Raw genomic sequence first — 17,148 nt, 5'->3', positions numbered from 1 at the left:
GTTTTATGGTGAGAGGAGAAAGATGGAAGAAAAGATGTGGGGCAAAATATTTACAGAGTGTAGTTCGCCTGGGGAAACAGCTGCCAGTGGAAGTGGTTGAAGCAGGTACATTAACAACATTGAAAAGGCGTTTCAAAAATACATGGGTAGGAAAGCTTTAGAAAGATATGGGCCAAGTGCAGGGAAATGAGGTTAGTGTTGACAAACATTTTGGTCAGCATGGACCAGTTTGGGCTGAAGGGCCTGTCTCTGTGCTATAGTACTCTATGACTGGAATCTCTTTGTAACTCTGACAGTGTTGAGTTTCCACATGAACCAGGATAAAGTGAGGACTGCAAATGCTGGAGATCAGAGTTGAGAGTGTGGTGCTGGAAAAGCACAGCAGGTCAGGCAGCACCCGAGGCGCAGGAGAATCGATGTTTGAGGCATAAGGACATCCAGATGAATATCTCACTAAATCATGCTGAATAAAGTCTGATCTCATTCGTCAACTCTGATGTGGAGGTGCTGGGGGTGGACAGGTCAGAAGTCACACAACACCAGGTGAGAATCCCAATAGATTGATTCGAACTCATGAGCTTTCGAAGCACTGTTCCTTCATCAGGTGAAGTGATGAAGGAGCAGCACTGATGAAGGAGCAATGCTCCCAAAGCTTGGGATTTCAAATAAACCTGTTGGACTGTAAACTGGCGTTGTGTGACTTCTGACTTCAACTTCTTCAACTGCGCATTCATGTGAACTTGATGGGATACTTTATCCAACTCGGCGTAGTTAAATCACATCGCTTGGAGGGTTTCATTTGAAACCTTCCAGGAGGTGAATTCAACAAGATTGAATTATTCAAAGTTACTAAATTCGAAACTTACATCAGGACCGGTAGTCATAGAGAGGTACAGCACAGAAACAGATCCTTCAGTCCAACTCGTCCACGCGGACCAGATATTCTTAATTAATCTAGTCCCATTTGCCAGCACTTGGCCCAAATCCCTCTAACCCATTCTATTCATGTCCCCAACCAAATGTCTTTTAAATTCTGTAATTCTACCAGTCTCCTCCACTTCCTCTGGCAGCTTATTCCATGCACGCACCACACTCTGCATGAAAAGTTTTCCCTTTCGGTCCCTTTTAAATCCTTCCCCTCTCACTCTAAACCTATGCCCTCTAGTTCTAACAACATCCTGATAAATCATTTCTGATGGAGATGTCAACGTTTCGGGTAGAACCCTTCTTCAGTCCTGAGGGATAATACCTGAAATGCTGACTTCTCCACCTGCTGGTGCTGCCTGCCTTATTGTGCCCAGCCTCCTGTTTGTCTATTTTAGATTACAGCATCTGCAGTTTTTTATTTTGTCTCTAATAAATGGTGGAGCAGATTCGATGGGTCAAAATATCCTAACTTCTGCTCCAATGGTCTTGCGGTCGTGGTTTGTGCGGGTCTTGGGCTCAATGAGCAGCAGCGCCCACTGGAAGCAAGGTTCATAGAAACTAGAGGCACTACAGTGTGGAAACGGGCCCTTCTGCCCAACAAGTTCAGAGCGACCCTTTGAAGAGTAACTCACCCAGACACATTTTCCTACCCTATCACTCTGCACTTACCCCTAACTAATGCACCACACCTACACATATTTGAACACTATGGGACTATTTAGCTTGGCCAATTCGCCCAAACATGCGCACGTTTGCACTTTGGGAAGACACTGCAACACGCAGAGGAAACCCACGCAGACACAGCGGGGAATTACATGCAAACGCCACACAGACAGTCACCCTGAGGATGGAATTAAATCTGGGTCCCTGGCGCTATGAGGCAGCAGTGCTAACCACTGAGCCACCACCCTCCCTCCCCCCCCCCCACTCCCCCAGTAGAAAACAAAAAAGCCTACCAACTCTCCCACTGCCCCCACTGTCAGAAAGGGCAGGAGGATCAGTCCTGGGGGTGACCCTCAGCAGCGTTACCGGCAGAATCTGATTGTTAGGAGCATTGGTGCTTCCGCTGGTGCTTGTTCAAGCTGCAGGACATTGTGAACCTCTGCCCACACTTGGGGCAGGCAAACGGCCTCTCCCCAGTGTGGACCCGCTGTTGCGTCAGTAGAGTGGAGGAGACAGCAAAGCCCTTCCCGCACTCGAGGCAGGCAAACGGCCTCTCCCCAGTGTGGACCCGCTGGTGCGTCAGTAGAGTGGAGGAGACAGCAATGCCCTTCCCGCACACAGAGCAGCTGAAGGGCCTTTCTCCAGTGTGGACCCGCTGGTGCTTCAACAGGTCGGAAGAGCGTGTAAAGCACTTCCCGCAGACAGAGCAGGTGAATGGCCTCTCGCCGGTGTGGACCCGCTGGTGAGCCAGCAGGTCAGAGGAATCGCTGAAGGCCTTCCCACATTTGGGGCAGGGGAAGGGCTTCTCACCGGTGTAGACCCGCCGGTGAATCACGAGGTGGGAGGAGCGAGTGAACACATTCCCACAATCGGGGCAGCGGAAGGTCCTCTCCCCTGTGTGCACCCGCTGGTGCCTGATCAGGGCGGAGGAATCGCTGAAGGCCTTCCCACACTTGAGGCAGCTGAAGGGCCACGCCCCTGTGTGAACCCGCAAGTGCCTCAGCCGGGCGGAGGAATCGCTGAAGCTCTTCCTGCACTTATGCTGAATGTGCTGGAGCCAACGCGTAAGAAGAGGACACAAAACCTTGAAGCTGCAATGAGGAACACTGCATGTGCTGTACTTGTACCTGTTGATTTTATTTGTGGGAATCAAGTGCATTTTAAAAATAAAAACAAACAAGACATCTATCCCTCCCCTTTCCCAATCTCCTAATGCTGTCCTGGACACAGAGTGAGAGAATTGGGAGCAGGAGTTGGCCATTTGAGCCTGCGCCAACATTGAACACATCATAACTGAATATGAATATACCTACAGCCAGGTGGATAGATTGGGTTTTCTTTCACTGGAGCAGAGGAGATTGAGAGGTGACCTTATAGAGGATTATAATATCATGAAGGGTACAGATGAGGTGAAAGGCAGGTGTCCTTTCCCTAGGGTGGGGCGTTCAAGATTAGGGAGCAAATTTTGAAGGGGAGAGGAGAAAGATTTTAAAAAGATATGAAGAGCTCCATTTCTTTCTCCGGTTTGTGTGTGGAATGGGTGTCCAAAGGGAGTAGTGGATGCATGTAGAGTGACAATGTTTAAAAGACATTTGAAAATGTACATGAACAGGAAAGGTTCGGAGGGATATGGGCCAATCACTGGCAGATGGGACTAGTTGGGTTTGAGAACATAGTCAGCATAGACTAGTTGGTCCGAAGGGTCTGTTTGTGTGCTGTATGACCGTGCAGCTGTTCTGTACTGGTCTTAAAACCATTTTCTTGGAAATCCAAGATGGCGGTGGTTTGAGTGGTCTGCTGTGCTGGGCTCTGTGCCATACCCCCGGCAAGGTGGACTTTTACCCCCTCCCCCCACCTCATTAACCATCCGTAGGAGAAAACAATCGCTAATATAAACTTACTGAACGTCTAGAGCTGCTATAATTGTGGTTTGACAGCTTTAGGACCAGAATGAAAGCAAATGAAGGAAAAGGGCCGACAGGGGTGCAGCAGGTAGGGCTCTCCCCTACTGCATCGGGGGCGCCTGGAGCCATTGCTCAAACTCCCAGGGCAGACCCTTTGGGTTTAATGGGGCAGCAGCAGTTACTCTCGGTGTTTGCCAAACTCTGAGATAAGATTGAAGCAGCGGTGGAACCGCTATCTGCCACACTGGAAAAGCATGGAGCAGGAAATTCAAATGTTGGCCCGAAGAGAATAGGCAGCGGAGGAGAGGACCGTGGCATCAAGACCGTGGCGGAGGTCTCAGGAGGAAGGATCTAAACGCTGGAAGACCAGGTTCGGATCCTTCAGGAGCAAGTGGACGACCTGGAAAACTAAAGTAGAAGAAATATCTTACAGCTCGTGGGTCTTCTGGAATGTGAGGGAGGCGAAGACTTTATTGGATTCCTGGGGCTGGAGTTGAAGTCGGGCCTGTTGAGTGTGAAGCGGGCCCACCGGATCGAAATGCGCAGGTCCGGGTCAGACCCGCAGCCCCGCGTGGTCCGAGTGCGCCGCCTGCATAAAAGAGAAAAACAGTTAACGATTGTAACAGCAAGAAGACTGGGAAGAGATCCACAGGCTTTAATGCACAAAGGCTCAAGAATAATATATTTTCAGGACTTCTCGGGAGCCTGGATTAAGAAACGGGCATTTGATGAAGTTAAGAGAAAATTAAGGGATCTGAACAGAAAATATTCTTTGAGGTCCCTGACCGTATTGCGTTTCTCTCATGGAGGGATGGTATATAATTTTGATTCAGCAGAAAAGGCGAAGGACTTTGCAAATTCTCTGAATTAAAGAAATCGAGTCGGGGTGAAGGCGGGAGGGACATCATTACTTTTTTGCCCCTTTTCTTGTGGTTATCGGCTTTATACGTACTGCCTTGACGTAAAACTGGAATTATATAGTATATCAGTCAGTTAGGTATTGTCTGAGGCCATTTCTTTCCTGCTGTCCTTTTGTGTTTGGATTGGGGGTGGCTATACCTGTGCTTAAGATGTATGGAGAAGGGGTGTGGGGAGATGGGCAACCATTGTTAACTCTCAGAATGTAAATAACATGTTTTTTTCAATCTGTGAATTGCCTGGAGTTTGGGGCACAGCCTCAGTGGGAAGGAGGCAGGATGGTGGCAATGGTGGGGTTGGGGGGTTGAGGGGGGAGATCTCTACATAATTGGGGGTTATTTGCGCATTTGCTTAAGTTATATGTGGTGGTTAGATTTTTATTTATAGTAGTTTTGAATAGGAGCAGTTTTTAGACTTTATAGAGTTAATGTCTTTGTTGCTCACCACACCTCAGATAAGCTTCCTCCTCTTGGGAAACCACGGGCTGCCCTGGATGACCATGGCTACTGATTCATTCAGGTGGTGCCCCTGGAATGTAAAAGGGAGCCATTCCCCCATTAAAAAGAAAGACGGTGCTGTCAAGCCTCAGGAAGGAAAGGGTGGACACATTTAACTGATAAGGAACATCTGAAACTGCAGCAAGGAGGTTATGATAGGGTATTCTTCTCCTCCTTTAGCTCCAAGTGTAGAGGAGTGGCTATACTGGTAAGAAGGAACCTCCCTTTCCAGGTAATTGAGCAAATTAAGGACAAACATGGACTGTCCGTCATTCTTAAAGCTCTCATACATGGTGAAGAGTATGGCGTCCTGAATGTGTATTGTCCCCCCGGTGCACCCTCTTAAATTTCTAATTGATGCAGTTGCTAAATTAATGAGTCTTGGGGGACGCCGCATGGTCACTGGAGGGGATTTTAATCGCCTAATAGATCCCGAGGTAGACAGGGTGCCAAGGGGCCAGGCAGGTACACCCGCGCAACCTAAGCAGTTGGTGGACATGTGTGAGGAGTTGGGATTAGTGGATGTGTGGAGGCATCTCCACCCTAATGGAAGAGACTTTACTTTCTCTTCCAACCCACACAAGTACCACATGGGAACTGACACTTTTTAATGCCATTGGATTGCTTGGACAGAACATTGGCTTGTGAAATTGGCATTATTGCTGTCTCGGACCATGTGCCAGTGTAATTAGATGGTAAAATCAAGAGTGGTGGAATGGATGCACAGCACTGGTGCATGGACCCATTCCTGTTAAGGGATAGCAAATCTGTTGAGTACATCACAAGAGTTCAGAGCCTTCTGGGATATCAACTCGGGTACGGCCAGTAATCCGGAAATACTGTAGGAGGCCACTAAGGCATCTTTATGAGGCCTGATTATTTTTTATTCAATGACGAGAAGGACGCAGAGGAAGGAGTAACAACAGATGTTGGAGACCGGTCTGCAGATAGCTGAGGAAGTATATTACAATAGGCCTTCACTGGTCAAGCTGCAGCTCTCCGGGCTGCTCCCAACTCATTGCACACACTGGGAAAAAAAAAGGTCTGCTTTGCTCAACAAAGATTGTTTGATTTTGTAGATAAGCCAGGTAGATATCTGGCCAGAAAGAAAAATGTTTCCCAATCTATTATGTCTGTTAGAGAGAAGGCTGGTACAGTTACCCGTGAGTTAAAGAAGATTTAGGGAATACTTTGCAGGGTTATATCGGTCGGAGGGAGATGAACATGGTGCAGCGAGAATACAGGCCTTTTTTGAGATCCTGCATCTCCCTAGTATAAACGCGGAACAGGTTTCCTGTTGAATGGGCCTATGACGATACAGGAGGTGCAGGATGCAATAAAACATCTCCAAGGTGGCAAAGCACTGGGGTCAGATGGATTCCCAAGTGAATTCTATAAGGAATTCATAAATATGTTGGTGGGGATGTATCGCTATTCATATGCACAGGATTATCTTCCGCCCTCTCTTAGGAAGGCTAATATCTCCCTCATTTTAAAGGAGGGGAAAGAGCCCGAAGAATGTGCTTCATACAGACCCATTTCACTGTTGAATGTAGATTTTAAAATTCTACCCAAGACGCTGACCCTGAGGTTGGAAAAGGTGTTGTTCTGTATTGTGAAAGAAGATCAGATGGGTTTTGTTAAGGGCCGTAGCTCCTCCAACAATATCAGGAGGGTACTGAACATGGTGCAGGTATGCCAGCAAAGGTTGATCCTGGGTTCGGTGACCTCCCTAGATGCAGAAAAGGCATTTGACCAGATAGAATGGCTGTACCTGCTTGGGGTCCTCAAGCGCTTTGGTCTGGGTACAACCTTTGCTAGGTGGGTGGTGGTGTTGTATAATGATCCTAAAGCAGCAGTCATCACAAATGGCACTAAGTCAGATAACTTTAATACTGGGAGAGGTAGTCAACAGGGGCGTCCTCTTTCACCACTGCTATTTACCTTGCCAATTGAGCCATTAGCTGAAGCTACCAGGAGGATTCCTGAAATAGTGGCGCCAGGAGTGGGAATGGGGGAACATAAGATTACCCTATATGCTGATGATGTCCTTTTGTTCTTGGCCAATCTGGAGGAGTCCGTTCCTCGATTGATTCGAACAATTAATTTATTTGGGTGGGTGGGGGGAGAGAATTAGTGGAGGTGCCTGATCTGAAGGATGGAATGCAGTTCCTGTTTAGATGGTCGTCAAAAGAGTTTTTGCATTTGGGAATTTTTATTACTCCTGCCTTCCACTAGCTGTAAAAAGCTAACTATGTACAATTACTGGAGAGGATAAAGCAGGATTTGCAGCGATGGGACGGATTACCGTTTTCATGGTTAGGCCGAATAGCTCTGATTAAAATGAATGTTCTTCCTCGCCTATTGTACCCCATGAGAATGCTCCTGTTGTTGCTACCCAGATGAGTATTACTGAGGCTCAATGGTTGGCTCGGTTCTTTTATTTGGTGTCGCAGCCGCCCCCTAATTAAGTTTATCAAATTGCAGCTCTCACAGGATGAGGAGGAATGGACCTTTTGGACTTGAAGAGATATCAAATCTGCGCTTTCTTAGCATATGTGTGTGACTGGGCACGAGGGGACTCGGGGTCGATTTTGCTTGACGTTGAAGCATTGCAGTTGAGATGTCCCCTACTTAATCTATTATTCATTGATAAGATGAAATCCGAGACTGAGCAGTGTAAGAGTACAATCATTTTAAATACAGTGAAAGCCTGGAGGATAATGAGGCAAGACAAGGGCAATTGGCTGATGACCTCACTGATTACCCCACTGGTGGCAGCCCAAGTATTTAAACCTGGGGCAATGGACTCCGGCTTTCAGTCCTGGGAGAATAAGGGAATCTTCTGTCTGAGAGATTTATTCGAGGGTGAGGTCTTGATGTCATTTAGCCAGCTAAGTCAGAAATATGCATTGTCTAATAGGGACCTTTTCCGGTACTTTCAGCTAAGGGATTATATACAGAGGAATACCACGCTTCTGGCTCAGCATTACAGGTCAAATGTGGAGTAAAGAGTACTCTGTGTACAGGTGCTCTTTCAGTTAGTACGTTGTATCATTTACAGAAGGGACGTACCTTAGGGGATGTGGAGGGACTCTCTAGGATGTGGAATCGGGAGCTAGGATAGGATATTTCATTAGAAGTATGGCAAGATATATGGGAAAATGTAAGGAAAATTTCAATATGTAACAAAGCACAGGGCATGCAATTGAAGATTTTACACAGGGCTTATGTGGCGCTAGAGAGGCGAGCTAAGTTCAAGATAGGCACATCACCAGGGTGTCCCAAATGTAAAATTAGTATAGGCACTCACACACTGCTATTGGTCATGTTGTAAGATCCAGAGATACTGGAGCGCTATAGTGAGGGAGCTGAAGGACATCCTGGGGGATTGAAGTTAATGTGAATCCGGTATTTCTTCTTCTGGGGTTGCCAAATTTGCCTTCTCTTGGAGAACACAGGAACAGACTGTGTAACATTCTTAAGCACTGTGCAAGGAAGAACATTTTAATTAATTGGATGTTGGAAAAACCCCCAGGGCTTATGGGGTGGCATATGCTGGTGATGGAGCATCCCCCCCAAGATGACCTCACAAATATGGTGCACCACAAAATAGTAGTTTTACAAGACTTAGCGGCCCTTTCCAAATTATATTGATGCAGACTGATCAGCAGTATTAATTAGAGCGGTGGTATAATTAATACTGCTGACCAAGTGGGAATCAGTCCGGGCGCTCATGGGCCCTGGGAGGGCAAGGCTGGGTGAAAGGAATACGGGTGCAATAACTCGTGCTCCCATGGATGGGAGCCTTAATGGAGATGTGGTGAGTGAAATAGAATAAAGTAATGTGATAGAATTCAAATTAACTTAAATTATGTTTAATTTTATTTTTATTCAATTTGATTGTAGTTTAGTTTAAGCTAAGTTTGTTCTAGTAGAATAATAGGTAGCTCATTATTAATAGTATCATAATATGACATTGTTGTACTGCTATTTTTCTGTATTTTGGTATTGTTCTTTTTTGTATATAGAGGTGCTGTGAGAGATTTGAAAAAGTTTCTAATAATTTTTTTTTTTAATTCTTGCCTTCCCCATAACTATTTTTGACATTCAAAAGTCAGATGAACTCAGCTTTGAATATATTCAATATGTCCCAAACTACAGGAAGGCATCCCCACTTTGAACTAATTTCCTCTTGCTAATATACCACTTGCCTTGCTGATTGCTTGCTGCACCTATGTGACAACTGGCATTGACTGGAGTAGAAAGCCTGAGCAGAAGGTATCTGAGGCACGTTTGTACATCCACACATCATTCCTGATGAAGGGCTTTTGCCCAAAACGTTGACTGTTCTGCACCTCGGATGCTGTCTGACCAGCTGTGCTTTTCCAGCGCCACAATTTTCGACTCTGATTTCCGGTATCTGCAGTCCTCACTTACTCCACATCCCAATATATCACCATTTAAACAATTTACCTCCTTTCTGTTTTTATTTCATAGGAAAGGCTATAACTTCACACTGCGTTACTACGTTTACCATGTGTTTGCCAATTGAGACACATACCTGAACCAACTTTGCTGCAAGTCAAGAACTGAACACCAGAGTGAAAAAATAAAATGGAAAAGGGGTGAGAAGAGTGTGTTGTACTCACAGATGTTGGACAGAGGAAAGAAGTTGCAGTCTGGGATGAAGTTAAATCTTCATTCATAGAGAGAGGAGCAGCAACACCTTCACAAGCGCATTGTCCAACTTCCGCATTCAGACAATTTGGGGGAGGCTCTCAATTGCAGGAGGACCACACTCCTTCCGGTCCTTCAGAGCTTCCCATTGGGCGATCAGAAGAATGTTGCGCGCCATTTCCGCTAACAGCAAAGAGCATTCGTCGTATTTTGCTGACACCAGCGTATATGCGCAATGCTTCCTGACACCGAGAAGCATGCGCAGTATGCCCAGTGGAGATGCTGGTCCAACTGCCAATCGGAGAGAAAAAAAGGCTGGAGCCACACTTCTTTTGTTTTCCTGGGGCTCAACAGTTTATTCCTTTTGCATTTTGTCTGGCTGCTCAATTTTTGAATGTCTTTTCCCCAGGGTAGAGGAAATTCAAAACTGGAGGGGCATAGGTTCAGGATGAGAGGGGAAAGGTTTAAATGGGACCGAACTGGTAACATTTTCATGCAGAACGTGGTATATGTATGGAATGAGCTGCCAGAGACAGTGGTCGAGTCTGGAACAATTACAACATTTAAAAGGCATCTGGATGGGTATATGAATAGGAAGGGTTGAGAGAGATATGGGTCAAATGGTGGCAAATGGATCACCGGATTAATTTAGAATATGTGGTTGGCATGCACCGACAGGTTTGTTTCCATGCTCTGCAACTCTATGACTCTATTACTACTTAATCTGAACCAACTTCACAAGATGAGGAATTGGCCATTCCATCCTTACAGCCTGTCCTCAACTGTGGCCTAATTGCACAGATTTCAATGCAAGTTTCTGAAAAATGTCTGGAGCTTTTTTAAAAAATAATTGAATTTGCTTTCAACCTTTACTGATGTTTTGGAAAATATCATTTTAGCGATTCTCAATGTTAAAGATCAGCCATTTCTCACACCACACCCTCCCATCTCCCAAGTAGAGTCATCACCATCCGCGCTCTCTCGATCCTGAGATGGGCTGATACAAGAAAGGATGTGGGTGGGGTGCAAGTAGAGAAATTGGACGGGAAACAGAGGCTAGGGGGAAGAGAGAGAGAGAAATGGACACGGGGACAGAGCATTGGAGTTAGAGAAACCCTGGGGGTGCACAGGGTGGGGGGCAAAGCGTTTGTCAGAGAGCGAGAGAATGGGGGTGCAGAGTGTGGGGAGAGAGAATGGACGTGGGTCAGTGGGTGGGGAGAGAATGGAAGGGGGGCAGAGGGTGGGGAGAAAGAGAGCAACAATGAGTGTTAGGAGAGGGTGGGGGGAGAGAGAGGGAATGGATGGAGAGCAGAGGATGGGGGAAGAGAGAGAATGGAGAGGGGCAGAGAGTGGGAGGAGAGAGAGAATGAATGTGGGGAGACGGACTGAATGGAGGAAAGCAGAGGGTGGACGAGAGACTGGACTGGACAGGGGGCAGAGGGTATGGAGATAGAATGGACGGAGGTGCAGAGGGTGGCGTGTGTGACGGGGGGGGGAGCTGGGATAGCGAGAGAGAATAGACAGGAGGCGCTGTGGGCATGATTGGATCTTGATTGAATGGGGAGTTGGTGAATGCGTCCCACCCACTCCCAGCATCCCCTTCTTTGCACATGCGCAGTGCAGATTTTTGTGAAAGACGCGAGAGAGAATCTGGAGCGTGAACGCAATTACCCTCAGATCCTGGCATCAGCAAACCACTGCCTTTCTGTTTTAAAAAGTAAATAAAGATGTGGGCAATATACTGGGAACGGCAAGAAGTGACTAAGAAACTGAACCGAGAGTCAGCGCTTTCCGGTGAGGGGAGCTGGGCAAAAACAGGAGGATGGAAGGATGAATTCGAGTTGGAATCCATTGAAAGGTGGAGGAAATGGGAGACAGAGATTTCGGGTAGGAGATAGGGAAGGCTGCTCGGTACAAACTAAAATTCTCTTATTCTATTTCCTGCCCTGCACTGACAGCAATGATCTGTTTTCTCAAGGTATTAGCAGAGGAGGATTTGCTGTTCAGGCGTGCACAAGAAATTTACTCAGGGCCTGAATATCAGCAGCGTTTGAATCCAGGAGGGGAAATTATTTCGAACATCAACGTGACTTGAGAAGCCCCGTGATTATACGCAGCCTGCGTGGGAGTGTTCCAGGGTTCTGGCTGTGCAGAGAACTTCAACTCTGCAGCGAAATGTGGACGAGTGTTCTCGCCGTAGACGAGCCCTTCTTTGGATCGTTGAAGCTGCTGAGACGCAATGACCCCTGCACCGTGGAAACTCTGTGGAAGCAAATTCAATTCCCCAAACGGGCTGGAGTGTCACCAGGACTGGCATGAAGCCAATCGATTCCTTCAATCCAAGACTGTAGGTGGTGCGGCAGCAGCTGCCTCACAGTGCCAGGGAGTTGAGTTCGAGGCCACCCTCAGGGTGATTGTCTGTGTGGAGTTTGCACTTTCCTACCCCCCTCCCCCTCCCCCCATCTCTTGGTGCTCTGGTTTCCTCCCAAGATGTGCAGCTTAGAGTGGATTGGGTGTTCTAAATTCAGGGATTAGCTGCGGAGGTTATTGAGTGGGATGCTCTGAGGGGGGGTCAATGTGCATTGTTGGGCCAGAGGGCCTATTTTCACAGTATAGGGGGTTTGATGATTCCCCCAACGTGTCTGCAGCCTGGCTTCCAGCTGCATCTCTCTGAGGCGAAGGTCCTCCAACATATGTTTTCCCTAGTTTCCAGCACCCAGAACCTCCCACCTTCTGCAAATCGAAAGACAAGTCCCACCCTGCCCTCTACAATGTGTGCTATGTAGCTGCTTATTCAGTTTTAGTGGCCCAGCAGAGGCTGGTAGCCAAGTTCGGAACACATGAGGATGGCATCAACCAGGACCTTGGATTCATGTCACATGACAGGTAACCCCACTTCACTGTCACTCGCTCTCACACCCACACAAAGCACACACTCTCACATTCACACAGATCCCTCTCAGACACACACACATATACACCCTCTCACAGGCTGATACTCAATCACTCGCACACTTTATCAAGCACGCACACACTCACCTGTACTCTCATGCATGCGCACTTACATATCAGCCTTTGGTGTGATTTTGTATTTGCAGATACATTGTGCGCTTTTTGAGCCAAATACAATCTACAGGCAGTTAATCCATGTGAGATTTTATAAATTCCTACTTTGGAAATAGAACCAGTCTCACTTAAGATTGGGATACAGACCTTAAGTTGTCTCGAGAATGTGTCTTCAAACAAGTTCTGGGATTTACATATTAATGAACCAAAACCTGCAACCCATTCTCAAAGATGAAAGACTTCACAACAATCTAAGTTGTTCTATATCATTTCTGTTGCATGAAACTGCGATCTATTGCTATAAATTCTCCTATGATCCTTCTCCACAAACACCTGATGAAGGAGTAGTGTTCCGAAAGTTCGTGCTTCCAGATAAACATGTTGGAGTATAACCTGGTGTTGTATGATTTTTAACTTTGTTTCTTGTGAATACATCCCACACTTCCCGGTGCTGCCAGTAAACCTTACAATGTCGATGAAACGATGCAATACCTGCAGAGATGAAAAACTTACAATTTCTAACAATATTAGCTACTCATTCACTGCTCCTTCTGATACACGATATTGGAAACTTAGTGCAAGAGGTTGAAAGAAATGAGCAGTTTTAAAACAAAAACCTATTGGATCTCATAGCTTTCATTGACAGTCTGAGACTGGGGTTAAGTTCAAGTAACCTTTATTGCCACCCAACTTTGTTACAGCTTCAGATTTCCCCAGCAAAAAAAAAGTGTATGAAAAGAAGCATTTTTTTAAACAGCTCAAAGCTCACACACTCCTCCCAACTCCACTTCCTTTACTGTTGGTCAGCACCAAGTTGTCCCTTTATAATTGGATTCTTGGTACAGCCTTAAGCTGAAGGAAGTATTGCCTCACTCAGCAATTTCCACCCACACACTGTATCCATTTTAGTTATTCCCACTCATTTGACATGGTGGGGGGCAGTCAAGAGTCAACTATGCTGCTGTGGGTCTGGAGTCAGGTGTACGCCAGACCGGATAAAGGATGCAGTTGAGATGACTGAGTGAATCCTTTCCCACAATGGCAGTTTCCTTTCCTAAAAGGAACATGAGTGAATTAGATGGCTGTTTCTCCCCCCCCAAAAATGGTTTCATTATTAGATTCAGAACTCCAAATTTCTGACCGAATTCCAATCCCACCATCTGCCTCGGCGGGATTCAAACCCCGGGAATCCCCGGAACTGAGTTGATCGTCCAGTCGATAATGGCACTCGGCCGTCACCACTTCAATCCCCCTGCAATGGCATGTGAACTCAATCGACAATAGGTGCAGGAGTAGGCCATTCTGCCCTTCGAGCCTGCACCACCATTCATTATGATTATGGCAGATCATCCGCAATCAGTATCCTGTTCCTGCCTTATCTCCATAACCCTTGATTCCACTATCCTTGCTAGCTCTATCCAACTCTTTCTTAAACGAATTCAGAGACTGGGCCTCCACTGTCTCCTGGGGCAGAGCATTCAACACACCCACCACTCTCTGGGTGAAGAAGTTTCTCCTCATCTCTGTCCTAAATGGCCTACCCCTTATTTTTAAGCTGTGTCCTCTGGTTCGGCACTCACCCATCAGCAGAAACATATTTCCTGCCTCCAAAGTGTCCAATCCTGTAATAATCTTATACGTCTCAATCAGATCCCCTCTCAATCTTCTAAACTCAAGGGTATACAACCCCTGTCGCTCCAACCTTTCAACATAAGATAGTCCCACCATTCAAGGAATTGATCTCATGAACCTACGCTGCACTCCCTCAATAGCCAGAATGTCTTTCCTCAAATTTGGAGACCAGAACTGCACACAATATTCCAGGCCAGCATGCTATTAGCTTTCTTCACTACCTGCTGTACCTGCATGCTTGCCTTCATTGACTGGTGTACAAGAACACCCAGATCTCTTTGTACTGCCCCTTTACCTAACTTGACTCCATTTAGGTAGTAATCTGCCTTCCTGTTCTTGCCACCAAAGTGGATAACCATACATTTATCCACATTAAACTGCATCTGCCATGCATCTGTCCACTCACCTAACCTGTCCAGGTCACCCTGTAATCTCCTAACATGCTCCTCACGTTTCACGCTGCCACCCAGCTTTGTATCATCAGCAAATTTGCTAATATTACTATTAATACCATCTTCTATATCATTAATATATATTGTAAAAAGCTGCGGTCCCAGCACTGATCCCTGCGGTACCCCACTGGTCACCGCCTGCCATTCTGAAAGCGAGCTGCTTATCACTACTCTTTGTTTCCTGTCAGCCAACCAATTTTCAATCCAAGTCAGTACTTTGCCCCCAATACCATGGGCCCTAATTTTGCTCACTAACCTCCTGTGTGGGACTTTATCAAAAGCTTTCTGAAAGTCCAGGTACACTACATCCACTGGATCTCCCTTGTCCATCTTCAGAGTTACATCCTCAAAAAATTCCAGAACTCGCTGGTGGCTCCGCAGGTGGGAGGAGCAGGTGAAGCCCTTTCCACACTGAGAGCAGATTAACGCCCTCTCCATGATATGGACCCTTTGGTAGATTACAGTGTAGATGTCTGAGTGAACCCCCTTCCCGCACACAGAGCATGTGAATGGCCTCTCCCTGGTGAGGATCGGCTGGTGCCTCCACAAGTTGCCCACATGACTGAAGCTCTTCTCGCACTTAAGGCAGGTGAATGGCGCCTCTCCGATGTGGACCTGCTGGTGGGTCAGCAGGGTGTAAGAATCGACAAATCCCTTCCTGCACTCAGAGAAGGTGAACGGCCTCTCCCCCAGGTGAACCCGCTGGTGTTTCGGGAGGTGGGATGCATCGATGAATCGCTGCCCACACAGAGAGCAGGAGAACGGCCTCTCCCTACTGTGAACCTGCTGGTGTGTCTACAGGTGGGACGACTGAATGAATCCCTTCCCACAATGGCGGCACATGAATAGCCTCTCCCTAGTGTGAACTCGCTGGTGTGTCTGTAGGCTGCACAGCCAACTGAATCCCTTCCCGCATACTGAGCAGGAGAACGGCGTCTCCCCAGTGAGAACGCATCTGTGGGTGTCTAGCCCCAATGGGGAAGGGAACCCATTCCCACAGTCCCCACATTTCCATGGTTTCCCCATGAGGGGAGCATTCTTTGTGTCGCGCTGGATTTGAAATTAAAAACAGAATGGATACATAGTCTCTCCCCACTATGAGGGGTGAGATTTTGATCCCCCAAGCTGAGTAAATTGTTTGACGCATTTTTCACAGACAGCGTACTGAATCTGTCTCACTCTGGTGTCTCAATATTATTCCTGCCACACCACTGTTCAAAATCTCTCACACAGACAAAAGCAAACATTTCTTCTCGAATTGAATGGCTGCTGATATTCAAGCTCCAATGATTCAAGTGGCTCTGCCAGAAGATGATGTATCATTTGTTTTCAGATTTCTTTCTGCATGTCTTCCTCCAAAAAGAATCACAAATTGAGTGATCACTGCCAGTACTGTTAAATGAACATAACATCGGTGGCAATTCCTGTAGATTGCTAGATGAGTGCTGACCATATATTATGCAGGATGCAGAAAACCCTCATGCAACATGATAGCCTTAAGTGTGTATGGAGGACAACTTAATTTAGATCGCAATAACCTGGAACAAGCTGTTGACAAAGGTGCTGGAAAATGGAGCTGAATCAAGAATATGATAATGAAATGTCAAGGCTGCTTGGGAAAAGAAAGCCAGTGAAGTTACTGAATGACTTCCTGCTGTCCTTGTAAATAAAAAAGAGACAAGAGATATAGAACGTAACTCTATTACTGAATTAGAAGGTGAAAAATCATAGTCACAAAGTTTTTATAACAGCCAATAATATCAGATATACACCATATGAAGCAACAGATGTCGACATTTGAAATCAATGTGCCAATCCCTTAAATACTGCTCAGTTCCATGAGAAACTACCCTTATAATTCTGAACATGAGGAAAGAAGTAAACCTTTTCCAGGGTGCAAACTCTCTACGTGCCAAACTGAGGGAATACACAAGGAAAATACCTTTGAGAGGGACAGAGAGCATCTGAGCACCTTTGGAGAGCCTGCTCCATCCATGGAGTCACTCCAGTTGGTACAAGTGAACAGTCTCCACCCCACACCACACCCCGCCACGCCTCTCTCTGCCCCTCCTCCCAGGATGAGGAATGGAAAGGGAGAGACCTTGCTTTGCTCCCAGATATTACCCAGAGGGAGGGAGTTTCACTCTGAAATTGACAGGGCTACCTCCACGTTGTGACGTCCACAATGGGGTGGGGGGGGCGCACTGCTCCTGCGCTGCCCTGCAGCTGAGGCACATGGGGAGGGGAGGACACTTTGCAAACTCCTTTCGCTCTTCTCCACGTCAATGCGGTTTGAGTTCAAGCAAAGCACGGGGTTTAATTTTAGCTTTACACTCTCAGAAGACGCCCACCTCTGTGAATCCAACACTTTACTCCCCCCTCCACTCCATGGAAATATCGATTTGAGAG

The 17,148-nt window shown here is 46.7% G+C and overlaps 1 protein-coding gene across 1 annotated transcript in view; it reads right to left on the bottom strand.

Moving 5' to 3' along the window:
* Positions 1-12,644, bottom strand: part of LOC148143644 (uncharacterized) — a 48,533-nt gene extending 35,889 nt beyond the window's left edge. The window contains exons 1-5 of the mRNA XM_087975253.1: positions 12,629-12,644; positions 4,406-4,461; positions 4,054-4,083; positions 2,294-2,641; positions 2,034-2,197 (exon numbers count right to left, since the gene is read on the bottom strand). Of these exons, the coding sequence (XP_087831379.1) occupies positions 2,034-2,197; positions 2,294-2,641; positions 4,054-4,083; positions 4,406-4,461; positions 12,629-12,644 (614 nt within the window). The remainder of the gene's footprint in view (positions 1-2,033; positions 2,198-2,293; positions 2,642-4,053; positions 4,084-4,405; positions 4,462-12,628) is intronic.
* Positions 12,645-17,148: the final 4,504 nt, after the last annotated feature.

This window comes from Chiloscyllium plagiosum, unplaced genomic scaffold (genome assembly GCF_037043375.1).
Source record: "Chiloscyllium plagiosum isolate Xiang-an unplaced genomic scaffold, Cpla_swu_hap1 HiC_scaffold_27, whole genome shotgun sequence".
NCBI lineage: Eukaryota > Metazoa > Chordata > Chondrichthyes > Orectolobiformes > Hemiscylliidae > Chiloscyllium > Chiloscyllium plagiosum.
Note: the sequence above shows the minus strand (reverse complement) of the source record. Positions and strands in the feature narration are given on the sequence as shown.